Here is a 22,078-nt window from a genome sequence, read left to right as displayed (position 1 = left end):
TTGGTCACTGCCAGGGCTGGGACAGCCACGGCTTCTCTGGCAGCCTGTGCCAGGGCCTCACCTCCCTCACATGGGGAATTTTCTCCTAACATCTAAACCCACTCTCTTTCAGTGTGAAATGTCAACGATGGTTTCTGGGTTTGGATGCATTTTTTGTTATTTTGTTTTTTACACTGACATGTGATAAATGAGCCAGCTACTGTCACAAGGAAATGCTTACTTTGCCTTTCAAGCCAATGTTTGAGTTACATAATGAATTAAAAATACACTGTTCACATCTGAGTTACACACAAAATTTTAAAACCGTTTTGCAAACATTTCCTAGGTAGGTCTTTGAGATAAATTACCATCATGACACTTTTCAAGTAGGCAAAAATGTCCCAACAGATGAACAGTTGAGCAATATCATTTTTGGACATGGCCCCATTTTTTTTGCCCTAGGACTGTTCTTTACAGTTTCCATTCAATCGACTTTCAGTAACTGAAATGAAACAGAAAAATCAATACATTGACCTAAACTTCTTATAAAACACTATTTTATTGACACAGAATCGAGCTGATAGAGACAGAATCATTCCAGAGCAGGACATTTAGCAGCTTTACATTACTAATTGGAAAACCATGTAGGATGCACAAAGGTTAAATCAGGAAGCAGATTAACTTTATATTTACCAGTAGATGTCTGCCAGTCTCATTAGTTCTGGCTCCTGTTGCACATTGCAACATGAGTGACACAGTATCGATTTTCAAATCTTGATTAAGAGTAAATTACTTTCTACACTAAAATAGGCAATATAATTACTAAATTAGGTCATAATAACAAGTTAGCATCAGTGTTTATTTGGATCTAATTATTTCATTAAATAGTGAGATTGATAAAACACTCTTTAGCTTTCCAACAAAGAAATTAGCAGATAATGCAATTGAATACCAATTGAAGAGATTTACCAGATTTTGTCACTTGAAGATTTGGAAATTAGCTAATTATTTTGATAGTGAAACTAAACCTCAAAGGCATCCCACACTTCCTCTTTTGATTTCAGCTCTGTCATGGTGGTAAAATCATTTTCAATTTAGCTAAAACACTGATTACTTTATTATGCAGAAACCAAAACTATTGACATGCAATTTGCAGCTGTAGAGATCATTTCCCATCACTTTAATGCCATCATCTCACTTTTCCTTCTCAGCCCTGATTTTTGTTTTTCTGTTGCATCAGAGAACATCTTTATCTTCTCTAAACTGTTCATGTTCTATTTCATTTTACCTAAAATTTTTTCTCAGGTATTCAGATATTCCTCTATTCAAGGAAAAAATGTTGTGACTCAACATTACTGAGTTGTTACATTTTTCAAATCATCCCCTTAAGCTTTCTCAGTGTATATCCATAATATTTAGTGGTTTAGGTTTATGAAAAAATTCCTTTTTTTGGCCCTGCAGCATGACACAGAACAATCCTTGTCCTTGAGGTCAGGTCTCCAAGAACTAAAAATGACACAGATAAACTGTGAGCAGTGAGTGTGCAAATGAGACAGAGTTTAGGGTTATTCATGCTTACAGTTCTTTCTTTCTGGTGCCTTTTATATCCAAAGCAAAAATTGCATTAACTGATTGCAAAAGCCTGAGTTCAAACAGGCACTTGGAAGAGGGGAAAAGACAAATATTTTAGATTGAATAGAATGAAAGTTCAGTTAAAAAAAAAAAAAAATCACCAGAGAATTGCAACAAACCCCTTCTTGTGAGTGGGGATTTCAGGAAAGGAAATTTGTCGTCAGTGTGGTGTCCTGTCTGCTGCCACCCTGCCTTCCTTCCCAGCAGTGACCTGCCAGGACACTCCCAGGCACCCTCAGAGATTTATTGTCCCTGGTGACAAAAGCACGGAGTTTGTGATGCCATTTGAGAGCCCTCCCTCTCCAAAACCTCTCAGAAAATGCCACAACCCACTGGGCTGGCACAACAGGACATGTGCAAGTGACAGTGACACACAGGACAGGGCACTGACAGCAGGGACAGCTCCCACACCAGCTGCTGGGTTATGGCAGTGTTACACACAGAAACACAGGGACAGGTATTTTTAATCAGCTTATTACAGGGTCTCACAATAATTCAAAATACCCAAGTGCCAGCAGTAAGCAGAAATATCCAGAAATACCCCAAAATACCCAGCTGGATCTCTGGGTAAAACAGAAGGTGGTTGATGTATGTCACTGTTAGCCTAGAGTGTTTTACAAACAGAACAATTTTGTAATTTTTATATTTAGGAAGTGGAGAGTAAATCAAATACCTTATTTTGAGAAGTTTTCCTCTTCACCAAAATTGTAACTTTGCAGCTTATCAGTATCAAATCACTGGGGGAAAAACACTGTAGGTTTTCATACAATTTGTATATTCTATTTATGCCAAAATAAGCTATTTTGTATTTATTTATTATATCTATCACTCTTAAAAGTTCTTCAGGATTTCCACAAATGGTGCCAGTGAGTAATAGACTAGAATATATAATCACTTTTTAATAATTGTCTTATTTCTGTAATAAATGTGCATTTCTGTTTCAAGTGTTGATCATGCTATGTGATGAACCCCTGATTTTAATTTCTGGCTTTGATCTCATGTGCTATTTGTCTGGTTTTTGTCTTGCTCTCCACAGCCAGAGAAGCTGTTCAGCTGGGATGTGAGTCACAGCTGTGACAGGAGGAAGTGGGCTTCTTCCCATTCCATCTGTTCTCAGACAAACCAACCACACAAGCTTTGGTCCTTTTTTAGGTCCCAGCTCTGCTGAAGTCCATAAGCTTGTCTGCAAGTCTGGAGCAAAACAAACATTAAATCTTTCTAAGGAAATCAGGGGCCACATCACAGATTGTAGCTTTGGGTTTTATTCGTGTGAAAAATGACTGGACAATGGAAGGCAGCAAAACTAGTAATACCAAATGGGCTTGTGTCATGGTTAAACCTTTATAGCCTTTTTCTTGCTATTTTAAGGCTCCTTCCTGTGAAATGCTTGATGTCAAGCTGGAAGGTGAGGGGCACTTGCAGCTTCCATGTCTGTGTGTTTCAGCAATGCCTCACCTCAGGGCACTATGTGATGCCTATAAAAGGCTTATTCCCATATTTCTGCTGAGGGAGTTAAAGGGGATAAAAAACTGAAGAGAAAAACACAGAGAGAGGTCTCAGGTCCTTGTTTATAAATATATAATGATGCTTCTATTCCAAACGCTCCCAGGCACATACAGGGATCACTGTGTGTAGTCCCATGGCCTTCCACAACAGTGGAAGCACTGTCTGTTACTGCTTGCTGAACCTGAGGGCAGACATCACTGAATGCAGAGCCTGATTTGGTTTTTGTAACTGAAATTCTTGACAGAAGAGAGATTGATCAGAACTACCTAAAGAAAATACAGGACTTGTTTCTGTTTTATTCATGTACCAGAGAAATCATCTATGCTAGAATCACATGAATGGGATGCATTTCTTTTACAATGCTTTATTAATAATGTAAAGATTTACATACTAACTTTTGATTTTTATGCTCCTTCAATCTGTTCTCTCTGATGCAGCAAATGCTGACATTTAAAAGCTGTGGTTCCTTTTTTATTGCTGGCTTTGGTTCCTCTAGAGCAGACTGACTGCTATATTTGAACAGTGTACATATCACATGCAAGTACAGGATTTTTTCAACACTCAGGAAGTTAATAATGCCAGAACTGTTTGCTTGGAATATCTATCCATTACTTGTGGATTAGAATATTTTCTAACATTCATTTTCTGTCATGGTACTTCCCCAAGTTCAGTGAAGATCTCTGAATTTCTTCTACAGCAATAGTGTCACTTTCCCCAATTAAAAATATGTGGTCCATTACCTTGCAAAGAGATGTCAACTAAAGAATTCAAAGATCATTAAGCAAAAAACTTGGAATCTCAGGCAACTGTTAGGTGAGAAGTGATAGCTACTGTCCAAACAGCTGGAATAAAATCCACTGTCTGGATTTAAAAACAGGAGGGCAGAGGGGCTCAGAGAGTGACAGGCCAGAAAGGTGAATAACACCACAGGTGGAACTTGAGTCCAGAAAGGAATTTTGGATGCTCACTGCTGTCTAACATTGACTTCTTTCTGCCAATTACTCTGTACCTAATACCACATCATTAAATACCTGACTTTTGCCACCAACTCAAATTAGGGTCAAGCCTTAATTACAATTCTTACAGACAATTATGTCAGCTATTTTAAGATGTAAAAGCATCTGGAAACCCCATTTTCTCCAGTAAGTTTTCTCTGTTTTGTGTGAGGTTTGGGGGGGTTTGCTTCTGGTTTTAGTAGAAATTATCGAAAGAAAGAAGAGTGCAATATGCTGAAAACTTTATTCCTCCCTCTGACCCTTCACACCTTTGCTTCACATAAAATTGGCTTTTGCACTTTAGTCCAACCCCTGGTTTTCCAGTGACTGTGAATTCCAGTTACAGCTTTTCACCCTGAACCAGTTTTTCCATTATTGTTAAGAACAGAGGGTTACTTTTGCCCTCAGAATTGTACATGCTGTGTCCTGCAGGCAGCTGAACAGAACCCCTGTCAGCTGGAGGTGTCATGTGTGAGTAAGGGAGCACACCTATGAATCACTGCCAGGTGTTCTGCTTGTTTCCCTGTACAGAGTGTACACTGGCTCTTCTCTGCTTCTCTGTGGCTTCATTCATGAGCTGTCAGTTGCAGAGCACAGTAATAATTGGGGATGAAAGATCCTACAAAGGGGGCAATAATTATTGTCTCTGTAATGTTGATAGTCTGTGTCATGGTGAGTAGAACTTTCTGGTATTGCATCAGCGTGATTACCCTGCCACTCCCCATCCACAAAGGAGAATAATCCTCCCTCAGTGCAGCACACACACAATACACACATTCAGGCAGTTTCCCAAACAATCTTAAATAATGATTTCTTCTTGTTGTCTAAGAAAAAGGCTTTCAACAGCAATTGTAATGGTGAGAGAAGACAAGGTGATAGAGCATGGAGTAATATTAAGACTGATCTAAGCCTCAGCTGTATGATTCATTATTTTATCAGAGGTATGGAAAGATTTATAATGGGTTATTTTCACTGCCATTTATTATTTTCTTCCATCCTGCTCTGTGAGGTGCATTTGTAACTATTCTGTATACAACTCAGCACTGCAGTACTATGTATCAAACTGAGAATTCTTCTAATAAGTTGTCTGTTATTAACTTCATTCCTTTGCCCTATGTTTCATCATAAGTTTCTTTTGTTGAACTAATGTTTCAGAATATTCCATGTTGCTCTCTTCCCACTCTCAGGGGAGAATCCATACCTGCAAAGTGTTGGGTATTTGTAGCATGATGTAAGTTATCTTTTTCTCTTTAAAAACAAACACACTGCATACTAGGTAAACCAAAAAAGATGCAAGAATGAAATAAAATGTAGCTGGAATATAGTAATGTTTCACAATAGAATAATATTCATGTATTTTAAGGAGCATATACACAATTGTCTGCCAGGACAAATAAAGCTACTGTAAGAGAGATATCAGCTACGATTTCAAATGCAAAATTTTCAAAAATTCCAAAGGCTTTTTAAATAACATTCGAGGGAATAAATATTTACAAATGTGTGGAGGAAAATTGTCTAAATATGTTGCCATTATCATCATCTACTCAAACCGTAATATTATTTTTAATGACTAAGAGTATTTCTGTTCGTATTTTCTAATGTTGTCAATTATGCACCAAATTCAGTATAAAATTCTCAATTTAAAACCTATTTAAACCATGCCCTGTGTTTTAATTTAAGTAATTTTTGACAGTGCAAAACAATTGATCCCAAAACAATAGGGTGGATGAGCACTGAGAAGAACATATGTAAAAAGATAAGTCTTGTCTCATGTCAGGATCATAAAACAATTAGTGCTGAAGTGTTTTGTCTGCTACAGCCTTCATCCTTGTCTTTGTTGCTATTTTGTAATTATATTGTAAATGCTGCTGTGCCTCTTTTTCATAAAAAAAGCTCTAATCGTCCCTGTGTTATACACTGGATAAAAAAAGAACCGGTGAAGGAAGAGATAGATGGTGGAAAATCAGAAGCAGTTTCATGTATCCCTGGAATCTTGCCATGTCCTGGGTGTGACATCAGTCAGACACTGGTGGTGCTGCCCTGTTCCTGTGCGGGATCTCTGAGGTCCCGGAGGCTGCAGCAGCAGCCGGGAGCAGCGGGAGCGCCGTGACCCTGCCCGCACCTTCCGTGGTGACCCTGCCCGCACCTCCGGGGCTGATCCTGCTCCTGCCCGCACCTCCCGCGGTCCTGCCCGCACCTCCGCAATCCTGCTGCTGCCCGCACCTCCGCAATCCTGCCCGCACCTCCGCAATCCTGCTGCTGCCCGCACCTCCCCTCGCAGCTCCCTCCTGCGGGCACACAGCGGTGCCATTGGCAGCGGCACAACCTTGGCTTTAACGATACTGAACTTACGCGACAACTCATTTCAGGTTCCGTCTGTGTGAGGGAACACACACATACAAGTGTTGCAAAAATAGCCTTTAGGTTCATAGTGGTAGTTAGGATTTCCTCTCTAATGGGAAATATCTGAGAATTATTTCTGCTCAATGAAAGAAAAATGAAAGGGAGTAACGGTCTTGGAATGCTCTGTCCACTGATGAAGTTGCATTGTGTGGTATCAAAATAACTTAGAAATGTTCTGAAATTAAGAGGTGATCAAATCACTGGAAAACCACCCCTGCTGGTGGTTTCATTCCTCCTCACGTTGCAGGAGCAGTGTGTGCATGGGTCCTCTCCCTACACTTCCTACCAGGAACAGATGGCAACGCAAACAGAGGGAACAGTGCTCCTGTGCATCAGCCCAACCAGGACATGCTCTGGCAAGTGGAGTTGTGGCAAGAACTAAGTGTAGAAATTAAGACTCTTGGGATCATCAGACCTGCTCTGCTTGACTTCTGCTTCACTATTTCGTGGAAATAACTGGTTTGCTTGAGTGAAAAAGGAAACCCAAAGCTCTGTAAGACCTGGTAGTCCCTGAGTTCTCCCATCTTGAGAAGGCTGATCCAAAACTTGCCAGCACAATTAACGTCACACACAGGATAACGAGAGGAGGAAGGATGGCGCGAAGATCCAAGGATGAAGGAAAACAATCTGGCTCTGCAGTGGTGGCACAGTGAGAGATGGTGCCATGGCAGGTGCCTGGCTGGGGAAAGTGGGCACCTGCCACAGGAGCAGAGGGGGAACGTTGGGGTGAGCTGAGCTACACGTGCTCAGTACGTCTGTAAACACATTAACGTGCTTCAAGAGATGCCGAGAATTAGGGTGCTGCATGATGGGTGCCAGGCGGGACAGACGGGAAAGGCGTCTGGCGGTGTGAAAGGCAGCTCTGTGTTCGAGAGCGACTTGTTACACGCCACGGGGCTGCTGTGGGACGATGCCCAGCCCGCTGTCCCTGACCGGGTTGCGGGCTTGTGCCACCAGTGCCAGCGCTGACATTCCCGCTCAGAACGGCTCCGCCTGAACGCACCACGCACGGATCAAGGGCCGGGCTGTGCTACTGACCCAGTCCAGGAGCGGGGCTCCGGCCCTCCGGCCGCTCCCGCCCCAGCCCAGGCACCGCCCGTGAGGCGGCCCCGGCGCGGCCCGGCCGGATGTGAGCGCGGCGCCGCTTCCTGCGCCCGCAGTCCGCCCTCTCCCTCCCCGCCTTGGGTGGTGCCGCTGCCTCGTCCCTGCTCCAGGCTCAGGGCGGAGGCGGCCGCCGCTCCCTGCTCCGCTCAGCAGCAGCCCCGATGCAGGCCATCAAGTGTGTGGTGGTGGGCGACGGGTAAGTCCGAGGGGCCCTCAGCCGGGCCCGGCCCTCAGCCGTTCCGCCGGCCCTGGGGGTGTCGGGCCGCGGGGCCCCACGCCCGGGCCCCGCCGCGGGGTGTGGGCGATCCCGGCGCGGGGCGCGGGCGCGGCCCGGCCCGGCTGTTCTGAGGGAGCGGGGCTGGCTGGGGCCGGAGCCGAGCCGGGGCCGGGGCCGGGGCCGTGGCGGGCGGGCGGGCGGGCGGCCGGGGGCGGGTGGGTGGCGGCCGCGGCTTCCTGCCGCTGCTGCTGCCGGGCGGGGAGGGGAGCGCGGCACGGCGGGGCCGGGGTGTGCGGGGTCCGCGGGCCGGGCGCGTCTCCGGGCCGAGCCCCGCATCGCCCTGGGGCCGCTGCTCCGGGCCGGGCCGTGCTTGTGGCCGAGGGTTTCGCCTTGGTGCGGGCAGGAGCGGCCGCCGTGAATGAACAGGGTGTGCTGGGCAGGCCGGGCCGCGTCCCTGCACTGCCACTGCTTGCTGGGCTTCTTTCATCACCGAAGTAGTCCAAGTGTATTAAAATAATTACTGTGGTTTTAATTATATGCGAAAATGAATATTGATTTGAAATGCTTTTTTGTGAAAGTAACAAACTTTCTGCCTTCTAAGATCTTGATTTTTGACGTCTGACTTTTGCAGTAAAACTGAGTGAAATGGGCTCAACTCTGTGCAGATCATAAATGCTTTTGGGCAGACACTGATTTTTTGCCTGCAGACATCTGGTCTTGTAAGGCTCCTGTCTAAAGGAGAATGATAGGCCCTTGAAATACAAATAGTTAATGATATACTTGTCTGTAAAGAGTGGTTACACCTTCAGTATCTTAATATGGTGTTACTTATATGTGAAACAAGTTGGGGATGCTTTTTAGAATTAACTCATTAGTTTAGCAATTGGATTTCACTGTGAGGAGTGCTGGAATTGAGAAAAGAGTTTGTATTTGGTATTTTTGAATATTCTCCACAATTCTGTTCTGCTCAGCTCAGAGGGATTCTCTCTCTTCCTGCATGTCAGAGCTCAGGAGAACATCCCAGTCCAGCTGGAAAACAAGACTTGTCTTATGCAGTTTGAGTTGGTTTTTTTTTTCTTTTAGGAGAAACAAAAATCCTAGTGTAGACTGAGCATAATTGGTATCACAGCAAACTTCTGTAGATTAGAGGAGTGAAGTGTAGCTAAATGGACTCAGTACAGTGGTCTGTAATTTCAGGTGGTGCCTTATTTTTGAAGTTGTCTGTGTTTTGGGGGGTTGTTGATTTGTTTTTAAGGATGTAGAATCCCTAAAAAGGCAGCAGAGTATGGCTGAAAGATAAACCTTACAGTGTGCCCAATTTGTTCTGTGTCACTCTGTATGATTTGGAGCTATATGAACATGAAATGAGATGAGTGGCATCTCAATAAATCATTGTCATAGTAGTGTAATTCTTTGATGCCAGGTAGGATAACTGTGGACTGCTCTTTTGCTGATATTGAATTTAAACCCAACAAAATTGCTTTTCTAATATACATATATATATATACATATACATATATGTGTTTGGTTTTTTAAAAATTCATCTGAACTCTGTATTCACAATGCTGTAAATAAATAAATAAATGTGATGCATCATGTTTGGGTGGGGATAAGGTTCAGTCTACTTCCTCCTCTAGAAGTGAGAACTCAGCACAAACCAGCTGTAAAATGTTCAGTAATTCATTCAACAGAACAGTTCTTTGGGTCATTTCCTTTATAAACCATCCTTCTTCCCAGCACTTCTGTTTTCTCTGTCTTGGAAATGTGGGTGGTGTAGTTCTACCTGACTTTTGTACTTATGTGTGAACAAAATACAGTAGTTTAATTTATTGTCCTTCCTCTTTAGTTAGAAACAAATCTTTCTTAAGGTTCTTTTCAGGTACTGTAGCTCATTTTTGGTCATTCCCTGTTCACTGTTTTTAAAAGACATTTAACTATTTGTCTTTCTGTGCTGTTGCTGCTTAAGAGCTCCATTGCAGGTATTCTAGGAAACGTCTTGTTTGGCTTAGATAAGGCCAAAGTTTTAGTGTTCCTGTAAAACAATGCAGGTTAAAGATTTGCTTATGTAATATAAAACTTGGGTATTGTTTTACCTACCCTCCACAAAGATCTGCTAGGAACAAAAATAAACAAAGCTTTAGAAGTACCTGTGGTTATTTTTCTAATTTGTCAATGGGTAGGCTGTTTCTCATATGTAAGTCGCTTTTTGTTCTTAGAGTTTTGACTAGTGCATGTTTGGACAACTAACTTGGCTAGGAAAGTGTGGCATGTGTGCTAGTTTGGGCTATCACATTTCCCCCTGTTTCTTTTTATTTTGCTGTGGGGATTGTTTGGGGGAAATCAATGCCAACTGTTGCTTTGAGCTGTCGTGTGGAGGGCAGGAGGAATGTGCAGGACAGATGAGGAGCAGCCCCTGGAGGAACTGCAGGAGTTGCTGTTGATTGACACTGGAGAAAAAGCATTGGTGGAAGTTATTTTTAGCAGCTTTTGTTTTCACTCCAGAAAGGCAGCTGTTCAGTGGTACAAAACCTCCAGTGATGTTGTGTAACGTTGGGAGAAGTTCTGTGTTTGGAGAAATTACCAATTGCTCGGTGCCGCAGAAGTTGTCACACTTCGTGCTCTTTTGTTGCAGGCATTTTTTAATTGTGGAAATGCTGTAAGAGCAGTAATTTAGGAGTTCTTGTTTGGAGTTCTGCTTGATCTGAGGCCTTTGTCTGCTAAAGCTGTGCTTTTTTGGTGTGTATTTGCTTTGATGGCTGGAGAGAAGGGGAGGGACGTGTACAGTAATTGGCTTCTCACTGAGTTCAGTGCAGTGTTTGTGTGAGACACTGAGCACCTCAGATCCCTCCCGTGCCATCTGGAGAAAGTGCAGTGACTTGAAATTTGGTAACTTGTGTTACTGAAAAAGTTCTTTCAAAAGCAGTTTTCTAAGTACTGAAGAGCGTATTTGGGAGAGGGTGTGGCACATTGAGTAATGGAGCTTATCTGGGAGCCGTGTGGAGCTAAACCTCCGACAGCAGAGCGCTGAACTCTTGATCCCAGGGTGGTACTCGGGAAATCTCAGCTGCTCCTCAGCGTCTGAGCACAGACCGGGCATCCTGTCTGCCGCAGGGGCACGTCATGTCTTCAGAGACAGAAAGAAATGGCACAAGCAAAGCCTCTTGTGAAGGTTTACCCCCTGTGTGCAGGTAAAACATGGCTCCAGGGAGCTCTGCTGCAGTGGGGGAATTTCGTAAAACTTGTTAGCTTAAATAAAGAGAAGATATGTATTAATTCCCAAGAACAAAACATATGTGGTTATATGGGGTTAAACGTATGTGCTAATGCATTGATTCCTGGGTGCTACTCAGAATCAGAAAGGGACTCAGTGCTGTCTTTTGTTAAGATAGTTTTGTTAAGCATTTAAAGCTGGATTTCTGCAGGCCATGTTTTTAATGACAGTCAAGTGTTGCTAGTTTCATTTATGTAATAGTGGGTGGACAGAGCTGTGATTAAGTAGTTGCTAGAAATCTTATGACTAATCTTGGTGTTATTTTAGATTCTTAGTCTCAGCCTTTATGTGTAAGGATTTAAACTTTGCCAAACAGTTGGAATTCTCTTTAGGGGAGTGCTTTATTACAGAAATTAGTAGTCTAAAAAAGTTGATAAAGCACTTAGAGGATGTACTTTATAAAGGTAGGCATTAGTGTTTATTTTTAAGACTGGTGACCATAATGATCTGATTCGTGTGGCAGTGAGCCAGAAGGCAAGGAAGGCAGGAAACCTGCTTGGAGTACATCTGAAATGGGGCTGTTGAACGTGTTTTTTCTTGTTTCAATGGCTCTGGCTGATTGGTGCTGCAGAAACACACTACAGGCACTTCTGAACTTGGAATGAAATCTCTCACCACCCTCCTGTGCTGTTCTGATTAGCCAGGGCAGACTGGGGAGTTCCAGTGCAAGGCAGGCACAGGAGCCTGGATGCACAGAATAGTTCTTGGTCTGCTGCTGAACACGTTGAGTTCAACATTAATTTGTTGGAAGCTCAAATTACCTGTAATGACCTTACTGGGAGCTGCAGTGTCAGCCCAGACAGGTTCCAGAGGCGTGAGAAGGTGTCTCTGTGCCCTGAGAGGTTTCCCAGAGCATTTGGCTGCTCTCAGCTCGGGATCCTGAGGCTTTTCCCACCTGTCCTTGTGAGCTGGCCCAGCACAGCCGGCTGTGGTGTGAGAGCAGCTCAGCAGCACATCCCAACTGATCAGCTCATCAGCAGGCAGCTAAAATAGCAAGTTGTCCTTATGGGGGAGGAATAACTTTGCTTAACTCCCTGTTCTGGCTTGTTAGAGTTGGTTCAGGAGCTAAGATGGGATCTCCTCTCTGACAGCTGTTAAACAGGTATCTGTGTGGTGAACTCTCCTTCATGGTTTCCCACACAACTTTTTTTTAATGGCAAATCCATCTACTTTTGAGCACAAGTATATCTCAGGCCTTTTACAACGAGGGAATGTTCAGAGAGTGTACTTAATGAGAGCAGAATTAAATGCCTCCCTTCATGATGCCATTATAGCTTGGTAAAGAGAGTGTGTGTTGAAAGGAAAAAACCCTCAGACTGTGGGAGCTGGTGTCTTAGAAGCAGATGAGAAAACCAAGGTGGAAAACTGCCTGGAATGATCAGAGTTGCAGCAGATGGGGTGTTAGGGCAGGTATTAACTAAGAAACAAAAGGCAAATTCCAATTAAAAATGAGTGTGTGGAACAAAATCCCAAATAATTTTGCATGCTGAAGTCTCTTCAGTAGCTCAGGCATTTCAGGTGATGTCAGAGGCTGCTGTCAAATACCTTCTTAGGCTAGTGCTGTGAGGAGCTGCTTCAAGCTGAATGGAGAGACTTTAGTTAGAGGTTGAGCCGTGACTTATGGATATGACAAACTCAAATCGACTGGTGAAGGATTTAGTTCAGGAGGCTCATGAGTCAAACCTCATCCTAATGACACCATTACGTGTAGGTGCAGCAAGGTTTCAGAGTTACTGCTGAGTGGCTTTGAGCAGATCGCTGTGGTGATAAAACATCTGCAAGACAATGCAGTTTTCCCTGGCCAGAGCAGGAAGGGGGATCGGGATGTCTGGCAGCATCCCTGGAATCCCTCACAGGGTCAAAGGATTGTGCACTGCAAGGGAACCAGTCTGCAGTGTCACACTCTTTGCAGATACTATTTTCAAAAGAGAAATAAGGCCCAGTTTGAAGTTTTCCAACAATAATTGAAACTGTAACAAAAATTGAATGCTGTCATTAATCAAATGTTTGACTCCAGATAAGATGTGGGGGCAGGGTAGAGAGGGCAGGAGCTGGCTGCCAGAGTTTTGAAGGAATCCTGGAACAGAGCCTTGTCCTGCCCCCATTTGAGGCTCTGGTGAATTAGATCAGTAGGAAGAGGTTTGCTGTTCCAAGTTTTCCAATCCTGGAATGTAATTTATCTATAAATCGGTTTATGAAATGTTTGAGTAGTGGGTGAAAACATGTGGGGAGTCACTTTGTAATAGCAGTAAATAATATGAGAGTTATCATTTGTATTCATTCCTTAAATATTCCAAAGTAATGATGTGTTGAGAAATAATACTTTTCAAGCTTTCTTTAACTTCACTTATGCAAGTATACAATTTTCTGGAAAAGATAAGAGTTTTGGAATTGTATAAGAGTATCTGGAAGTACTTCTCAGTTTCTTTATAATTTCAGAGGGTTGGAAGAAGGCCATTTTTCTGAGTATTCAGTCAGATGACTAGGAGATATTAGTGGTCTAATTAATTCATGTGGGTTTTTGGGGGGGTTTTGTGATTAAAAATAAACAAAATCTGATAATTTATCACTTCACAAAATGGATGTTTATACTAGGTGTGTTTTCATTGCCAGTAATTTTAAAGCTGCGGTCTGTCAGCTGTTTTCCTGCACAGTAGTGACTGGAGATGTTCAGTTGTCCTTGGGTGTCTGGATGTAATTAGTCTTCTTCCCCCTACAGGAATATTATTTCTTGTTATTCAAGATGAATGTGTTTTACATGTGAACTTTCTTTCTTTGCAGTGCTGTAGGTAAAACATGCCTACTCATCAGTTACACAACCAATGCATTTCCTGGAGAGTACATACCCACGGTGTAAGTACTTGTGAAATCCAAAGAACTCATTCCTGTCAGCTTCTCATGCCTGCTGCCATTCCAGATTCCTTAACTGAATTGTTTGATTTGGCTGCCAGCACCCCTCAGGTGTGTGAGGAGCACTCTGAGCTGTTACTGTGGCACAGTCACACCAGTGCCTGCTGATGGTCCCTCAGCTTTGGCTCTCTGTGCCCTCTGGGCCTGGCTGATTCGGGAATAACATTTGCTAACATTTTACCAGAGGTTGTTCTCTTCCAAAATAATGTGTTTCTGTCTCTAATGTCATTCATAATAAGCAGTCCCAAGGCTGAACAGCTTGTAAAACATTCTGTCATAGTCAGAAATAGTTGTCTTACATGGCTGGTGATTTTTTGTTTATTTGTTCCTTCCACTTTTTGTGCTGCAGCCAATCCTGTGCCAAGGCAGCCACGGCTTTTTGGCTCCTCAGGCCAGACTGTGGAGACTCATTTATTCTGGTGCTTCCCTTTTTCATTTACATAAGGATTTGTCAGTATCAGTATTAGTGCAGTTCTCTTTTCCAGGGCCTGTTGGGTGTGCTTTATACATGTACAGCTTCTTTGCCCTTTTCAGATGTCTCTGTGTTTTCATCTGGCTGTGCTGCTCTCTGAAGTATTGATGAGTTTTTGCAGACAACACAATACATTCTAATGAGGTTTATAAATTAATTTTGTTACCTGTCCAAGGCCTTGTTGCCTTAGTTACTGCTGTTTCCTCTTTTTTGGTCTTAAATTCGAGTTTTTGCATTACAGTGTCTTGTGTTCCCAGTGAATTTAAAACCTTTGTACCCACAGCAGTGATGAGATAAAAACGATGCCTCCACTGGCCCCTGGTTATGAGCTTTGATATTTCACTAGAGGGGGTTTTGATTAGCAGGATTAATTAGCTTTTTTCTTACCTACTGTTGTCATGAAGGATTTCTTGGTTGTTGCTCCTGTAGCTTCTGTTCTAAATCTCCCACCATGAGACAGATTAACTTGCTGAATGTCCCACTAAGACTGGAAAGTGCTTGCTAAGTACATCACCTGCTTTCTGTACTCACTGGGATTAACACTCCTTTGGAAGAGCCATGACAGATCACTTCTGCTCAGACTGGACCAAGTCTGTTGCGTGTAACTTTTTATTCCATTACTCAATGTCACGCTTGTTATTTAAAGAACAACTTTACAGTCTCTGGGGAGCTGATGGATGCAATGAAAATGTTCCCCAGTTTTCCCTCTGTGAGGGAAAAATCCTTGGGTGCCTTATTTTCCTGCAAGCTAACGCAGCTAACTCTCTCTTTGTTTTTATTTTTAGTTTTGACAACTACTCTGCCAATGTAATGGTTGATGGAAAACCAGTCAACCTGGGTTTGTGGGACACAGCTGGACAGGAGGACTATGACAGACTACGTCCACTCTCCTACCCGCAAACAGTAAGAGCTCAGGGTGACACCAGAGCACTCAGCCTGGTCTAACATAAAAGCATTTTTCTTTTTGAACAAGGCCAACATTGTCACACCTGGAGTTGTATTTATTAGTAAGGTTGACCCTTTTTCATTTCTTGTGCTGAAGGTGTCATTTATAATCTCTGGGGTGTGTGCAGTTGTAAAAAACGTTAAAATTTGCATGCCCTGTGTATTTGTGTGCACTGGTACTTGCTGGGTTTCGTGTAGTTGCAGCCACAGAATTGTCTAGAAGGCTTGATTTAAAAAAAAAAAAAAAAAAAAACCACAATGAAACCAGCTCAAAAACCTCGGTGTATAGTCCCCTCAGCTAGTCCGTTGATTTTCAGGTTAGCATGCCTGCCAGAGGCAGGGTTTGTTTTTGGTTTTAGGCCATGTTTGGCTGCAACCTGACACTGTCACTGCTAAGCACTTGATATTGTTTAGTCTGTGTGAAGATGTTCTACATGTGAAAGAGGCAGCACTGAATGAAGAGATTATTGCTATTGACAGAGGCTGTGGTGTCCCAGCTTTCCAGTGTACTCGAGCCCGTGGTTGTTTCACTGCTCGCTGTAGCTGTGCTGTGACATCGATACAAATGTGCCTCTGTCCTCCCCGTGTCAAACTGGGAAAGTCCTGCCTGCATCCTGCATCTCTCCATGGTCAAGGAAAACACTGAAGTGATCTGCTTTCTCTTTCCAGTGTGACTTCAGCTACAGCTAATCTTTGTAAAGGTGGTTTGTAATGTCTTTACAGCAGTGCCTTTTACCTGGTGGAGCTGTGCTAGAACTAAAGAAAGGGTAATTTGCGGGGTTTTTTGGGCACTGATTACTCTTGATGTTGACTGTCAAATATATGTGAAATGCTAGTAATGTAAAATGCAAAATTGTTTCACTCCACAGCATAACTGCTCTTGAATAATGTGAATCTTATTTAAGGAACTCTGGTGCAATTTTCAGTAATCTTTCCTTAATTCACTGCTCACTAACTTACAGTCATTAGGCTTCCCCATCAGTTATGATACACAAAATTGATATGAATTTGCCAGTTGTGGGCAACTATAATAGAAATGTCAGAAATACCTGTCTGTTTTAGGAGAGACAATGGAAAACTGGTTTTCTCTAATACTTAGATATTTATAGGACACTTAAAACTTCAGTTTTGCTTAACATCATAAAAATATTTTCTAAAAATTAGAAGAAGGTATATTGAAAGATCTTTAGTAGGAACAGAATGTCTGTGACAAAGGGACAGAATGCACATAAATGTCTTCAGCCTGCCAAGGTAACTGTGGCTTTCTGGTACACTGCAAAATAATTCCTTGTCTAAGCATCCTAGGGAAAAGGTGTTGTCTGGGCAAGGATGTATAACTGCTCAGTACAGTTATATTTGGAGTACTTTCAGTTATTTGGATGGGTTTTTTGCAGCAGAAAATGAAATGAGGCTGTAAGTCTTCAAGTTCTTGTGAAGATTCAGATTTCAGACTTGTGCAGTATCAAAGATTCATCACCCCCACACAACTAAGAAAAAGCACAGAGGAAGAGAACAGTGGTGCTGACGAAACCTGGCTTTTTTTAGGATCTGTGTTCAGCCTCTCTTTTCCTTCAGTGTGCTATTTAAAACTCAGGCCTTGCATGTTCTCATGGCCCTCCTTTCCCTATTTGTGCCCCTGAAGGACGTTTTGGGCGAGGTGAGAGCAGCAGGTGTTGGTTCCTTGGGCAGTGTGTGCTGAGATCAGTGACCCAGCAGTTAACAGCTGGTAACTTCACAGTGAGGCATTAATTTTATCTTTTTCTCCTTATTAATATTTTTATTTTATTCATTAAAATATACAGGAATTTAATATCTTCTCCTTAATGCATGTGAAATCTACTACTATTTCCAAATATTTGGGGAAAGAAAAAGTTGGGACAGAAAATGTGGTCACGTCTGTTTCCTCAGGAAACCAAAGCAAAGAGAAATTGTTAGTTGGGTGCTTTTTGGGAGAGGTTTGATCTTGCAGGTTTCCCCTGACAGTGCAGAACTGGTTTCTGGGGAAGGCTGGTGTCTGCTCTGGGTGCAGCTGGTTGTGCTGAATTACAGGGCAGCGTCTCTCTTAAGAAGAAAATCCTCCTTGAGAATATCTGTGAGCAGAAATTGCTGACTGAAAACATTTTCCCTTAAGTCCATTTGAGGAGTAACTTTATCTCCTGCTGTTATTAGGTTGGAGGAAGCAATGGTAAGAATATATCTTCCAGTCTGACAGATCAACCTATTGCCGTATGTAAAACTTTAAATAAACTTCAGTTCCAAGTTCTGTCATCTTGTCTTGCCTATGATAGTGATAAATTGGCCCCTATTTTTTGAACAAATACTTTCTTGGAACTATCAAATTGCTAGATCTGAGAACTCTGTTACCAAATTTGTATGAGTTGCTAAGATTAAATATTTTCTTGAAAACAAATAGCGTTTCCTACTAGTGTGCAAGACACCTGAGATCTTCCAGTAATTCCTTGTGGTTACCCCAGATCTCTTTGGAGCTCTCTGGAGCTTGTGGAGGAGAAAATCTCCTCAAGTGCAGCCCTTGAGTCCCCACAAACCAGCAGAATTGGAAAACAGAAGTAGTGGCCATAGTATCACATGATTTGATGTTGTTTCTTTCTTCTTCTGGGACGCTGCTACGGAAACTTGGGGTGATGCATGAACAACTGGGTTGCAAGTGCTTAGCAGTGAGATGTCAGCTGCTGACCTAACAAATGCCTTGAAATGCAGCACAATCAACTAACACTGCCCTGCCTGATTCTGTAGCACGTTTGGTACTGCAATAAGTACGGATGCAGAGGTAGGTTGGGGAGAGTTGGCCTTGTTTGGGAGACACCTGCTGAGTTTTGGGTCACACAGCAAGTTTACATCAACACAGATGGAGGAAATTTGGGTTATTCTGAATGCCTGCAGACCTGGAAGGTGTCATCTGTGAAACCTGAATTGTCTCCTGTGGTTACTATCAACACGTGCTTTGAAATGGTTTTACCTGCTCTTACTTAGAATCCTTTTGCCTTCAGTTGAAAAGCAAGATCCCTAAAAATACCCTTTTTTTTCCTGCTTTCTCATTATATAGAAAGGGAAGAACTTTGAGATTTTTAATGCCCTTTTCAATCCTAATTTGGTTATAGAAAAGTTCTAAATCCTTTTTTCACTGGCATTCAGTAGGAGTGAGGTTCTATAAGAAGTTCAACAAGTTGCTTTAGATTTGGGTATGGAAGCAGTAATTGTGGAAATTCTTGTGTAATTTTTTTTTTTTAATTTCACACTGTTGAAATTGGCCTTTGCAATTTAAGACTGCTTTAGAGTTGTGTATTTGCAACATCCTATGCTGATGAGGTCTATAGAGGAGAAATGACATTTAGAGGGAAAAACCCTAGAAAGGCATTATTAGTGTCCTAGTTGCTGGCTACTGCAATAGCTGATTATAAATTTGACTGCAATCTATTTGTTATTTTCCCCCTTTCTCTCTGGCTGCTTGTAGCTGCCTGGGAATGGATTTCCCACTGGGAAAGCTGCCTCTGATTATTGTGTGCAACTGTATTGCTGACCTTGCCTTTTGCAAGTGTGGTAGAGCTGGCACATCATGGAGATAGTGATGATATTGGCCTGTTCATGACACTCTACAGTGGCTTCTCTGTTGGGCTGACTCTGTCACCTTGTTTTGTAGGATGTCTTCTTAATCTGCTTTTCCCTCGTGAGCCCAGCTTCCTTTGAAAATGTCCGTGCTAAGGTAAGGACGAGCTGGTACTGTTCCATTTCTGAATGTTCTTCATACTGTTCACATTACAGCAGAGTTTGGAAAATATTAGGTGCTTCTTTTTAATTGTTTTTCCCACAGGCCCCATGAAATGCAGTTTGGAAAAGCAGAAATCCATTTGTCTAACTTGTGAGTCATGGAAGTTCAGGCACATGAACACTTCAGTACGAATTGTTCCTTGATGCATTGATAACAGTAATTTAAGTGTTCAGCCAGCAAGGTGTTGAGATCACAAACAGGAGCTTTCCTTTTAGTACAGTTTGAAAGAAAAATAGTTTTAAAACAAATGTATGTAAAAATTAGGTTGATAGCACTTGTTCCTTGCATCAGCCATCCTTCTGCACGTGCTCTGTGACTGTTCCATGTCCTCAGACAACTCAGCTGCACAAGGAGGTGTCTCCGTGGGCAAGGGCAGGTCAGGGCATTTCTGGTGTGTGAGGGAAATACAGCCCTTAATGGGCAACACTTTAAAGTACATGGGAATAGCTGTTGGCTTCACTAACAGGGCTGTGCCCTTTTCTGATCCTGCCCTGATGGGATCTGGTGCTCCCTCTGCTCTGACCCACAGTGAAGGCCTGGGAGCTCTCAGCCATGATGTTCCAGGGCCTCCAGGGAACTCAGCCCCCACACGAGACCCCATTGTTGGTTTGTGTTTTTCAGTGGTACCCTGAGGTGCGGCACCACTGTCCCAACACCCCCATCATCCTCGTGGGCACCAAGCTGGACCTGCGGGATGACAAGGACACCATTGAGAAGCTGAAGGAGAAGAAGCTGACGCCCATCACGTACCCACAGGGCCTTGCCATGGCAAAAGAGATCGGTATGGCACCGGGGGGGGACTGGTGGCTGATCTGGGCTGTGTTTGTGAAGAGCTTGTACCTTAGTTACATGGCATGCCTGGCTTTGGTTGTGCAGCCAGCTGGGAGCAGTGCAGGGCTGCTCTGTAACTGCGTGTGCTTCCCCCAGGCGCAGTGAAATATCTCGAGTGCTCGGCGCTTACGCAGCGAGGCCTCAAGACAGTGTTTGATGAAGCCATCCGAGCAGTGCTGTGCCCCCCTCCTGTAAAGAAGAGGAAGAGAAAATGTCTGCTGCTGTAAACTCACCCTCCCCCAGCCCATCGACCCTGTGCTTTGCTCGAACAATGGAGCATTCACATGCCAATTTTTTCTGTTATAAATTAGTTCTCTTCCATCAATTCTTCAACCAATTGACAATTTCATGGTTTCGTTTGTTTAAAGTATGACCCTTACCTTGCATCCTTCTAAGAGCAAACTCTTGAAAAGATACACCTATGTAAAGCCTTATTTTTAAAATCCTCTTCTTGCTCAATTAAATGTTGCCAAACTATCTGCTGAACTAAGGCGCGTTGTTGTGCTACAAACACTAAGCACTAAACTGTTTTTTAAATATTCTTCTTGAAAATGACTCTAATTTCTGGTAGGAAATGCAAAATCTCTTTCTAGTTTTTCACAGTAAGTAACAGTTCCGGGGAATTAGCAGAACATTGTGCTCTAATGTGTTTTATTCTGAACTGTTTTCCCAGCACAGCCGTTGCCTGTGGTGCATCCAGCACCCATCTCTGGCAATGACTGCCACGCCTGAGTCACAGTGTAAATGCTTTACCATTGGTAAGGGCTTGGTTGCAATCTAGTTCTTGCTGCTGTGATTGGAAAATTAACTATTCTTACTGAAGTGTATCTAGTCCTTTTGACAGCATTGTATTGTGATGAATGAATGGAGTATTGGGTTGGATCAGGAGCTAGTGCCAGACAGTATTTTGACACTGTACAGCTGACTTACACTACACTGCCAGAGTAGCTCAGCAACCATTTTCCCAGAGGTGCAGTAGTGGAGAGAGGTTGATGTTCATGGGTAAATTCCTTTGAATTTCAAGTAGGGCATTCATGGTAGGTACAATTCTGAATCAGTCATTCCCACTTTTATGTAGTAAATGCTTTTCTTGTAGAATCTCTTCTTATTGAGCAATATAACTTGTATTTTAAAACCTTCTGATAGAAGTTTGCTTTTTTTTCTTTTTTTTTTTTAGAGTAGAATGTTCAAGCATATCCTCATTTTCCTGTTATTTCCCAGTAAGTTATGCTTTCTGAGGAGCTTTTAGTCTATTAACTAGGTGTAAAAATTATGTGAAGCAGCTTTACACATTTTAGTAATTTTTATATTTGAAACCTCTGTAACTGACAAACCTTTCAGCCATCACTGTTTGCAAGGCCCCCCAGTGTAACATGACTAATGCAGCCAAGTGTTCTTTCTGTCACTCCATGTGCAGCAGCGATCGCGTAACGGTAACAGTGAGGTTCTGTACTTAGTGCTCATGTTCTGTACCTTCCAAAGTGGCAGGAATAGGATGTTGACCTACACCCTTTCAACCACTAAAGCAAAATTTAAAAATAAAAGTTGCAAAATTGTGAAGTTTTTACATTGATCTTTTGCTAATGCAATTGGCAGTATGTTTTGCATGTATTACTTAATAAATCCTTGAATCATAAGTGTGGTACTGTTTGAGTTTCTGGGCCAGGGTCTCATTCTTGTGCCACTCTGAGCACACATTCCTGTTCCGTGCCAGCAGCCCTGTGTGCACGTGTCTGCTCAGGGCCAGTGTGCAAAGCCCAGGCTGGCAGAGCTCCCCTGGGAACCCAAACTGAACCCAGCACTTGGCAGCAGCTCTGCAGAGCCCTTGCCCCTCTCAGTGCAGTTGTTACAGCTCCTGCTGCTGCTCCAGCAGTGCCCTAAAGCTGCTGGCAGTGGGGGGCAGGGTCTGTTCCACTGCCCTCTATGCAAACAGAAATCCTTTTCCTCTGAACCAGTCACAGTTTGTGCTTCAATGGCCCAGATTCCAGGCTTTCATTGAAAGCCCCGCTCTGTGTTGCCTCCCCTC

The 22,078-nt window shown here is 43.0% G+C and overlaps 1 protein-coding gene across 1 annotated transcript; it reads left to right on the top strand.

The window, feature by feature from the left end:
• The first annotated feature begins 7,657 nt into the window (after positions 1 to 7,657).
• RAC1 (Rac family small GTPase 1) lies at positions 7,658 to 21,612 on the top strand. Its single transcript, XM_058816346.1, has 6 exons — positions 7,658 to 7,815; positions 13,889 to 13,960; positions 15,275 to 15,392; positions 19,093 to 19,155; positions 19,843 to 20,002; positions 20,149 to 21,612. The coding sequence occupies exons 1-6, from the start codon at positions 7,781 to 7,783 to the stop codon at positions 20,277 to 20,279; spliced, it is 579 nt and encodes a 192-aa protein (XP_058672329.1). The 5' UTR covers positions 7,658 to 7,780; the 3' UTR covers positions 20,280 to 21,612.
• Positions 21,613 to 22,078: the final 466 nt, after the last annotated feature.

Source organism: Ammospiza caudacuta, chromosome 17, assembly GCF_027887145.1.
Source record: "Ammospiza caudacuta isolate bAmmCau1 chromosome 17, bAmmCau1.pri, whole genome shotgun sequence".
Classification (NCBI taxonomy): Eukaryota; Metazoa; Chordata; class Aves; order Passeriformes; family Passerellidae; genus Ammospiza; species Ammospiza caudacuta.
Note: the sequence above shows the minus strand (reverse complement) of the source record. Positions and strands in the feature narration are given on the sequence as shown.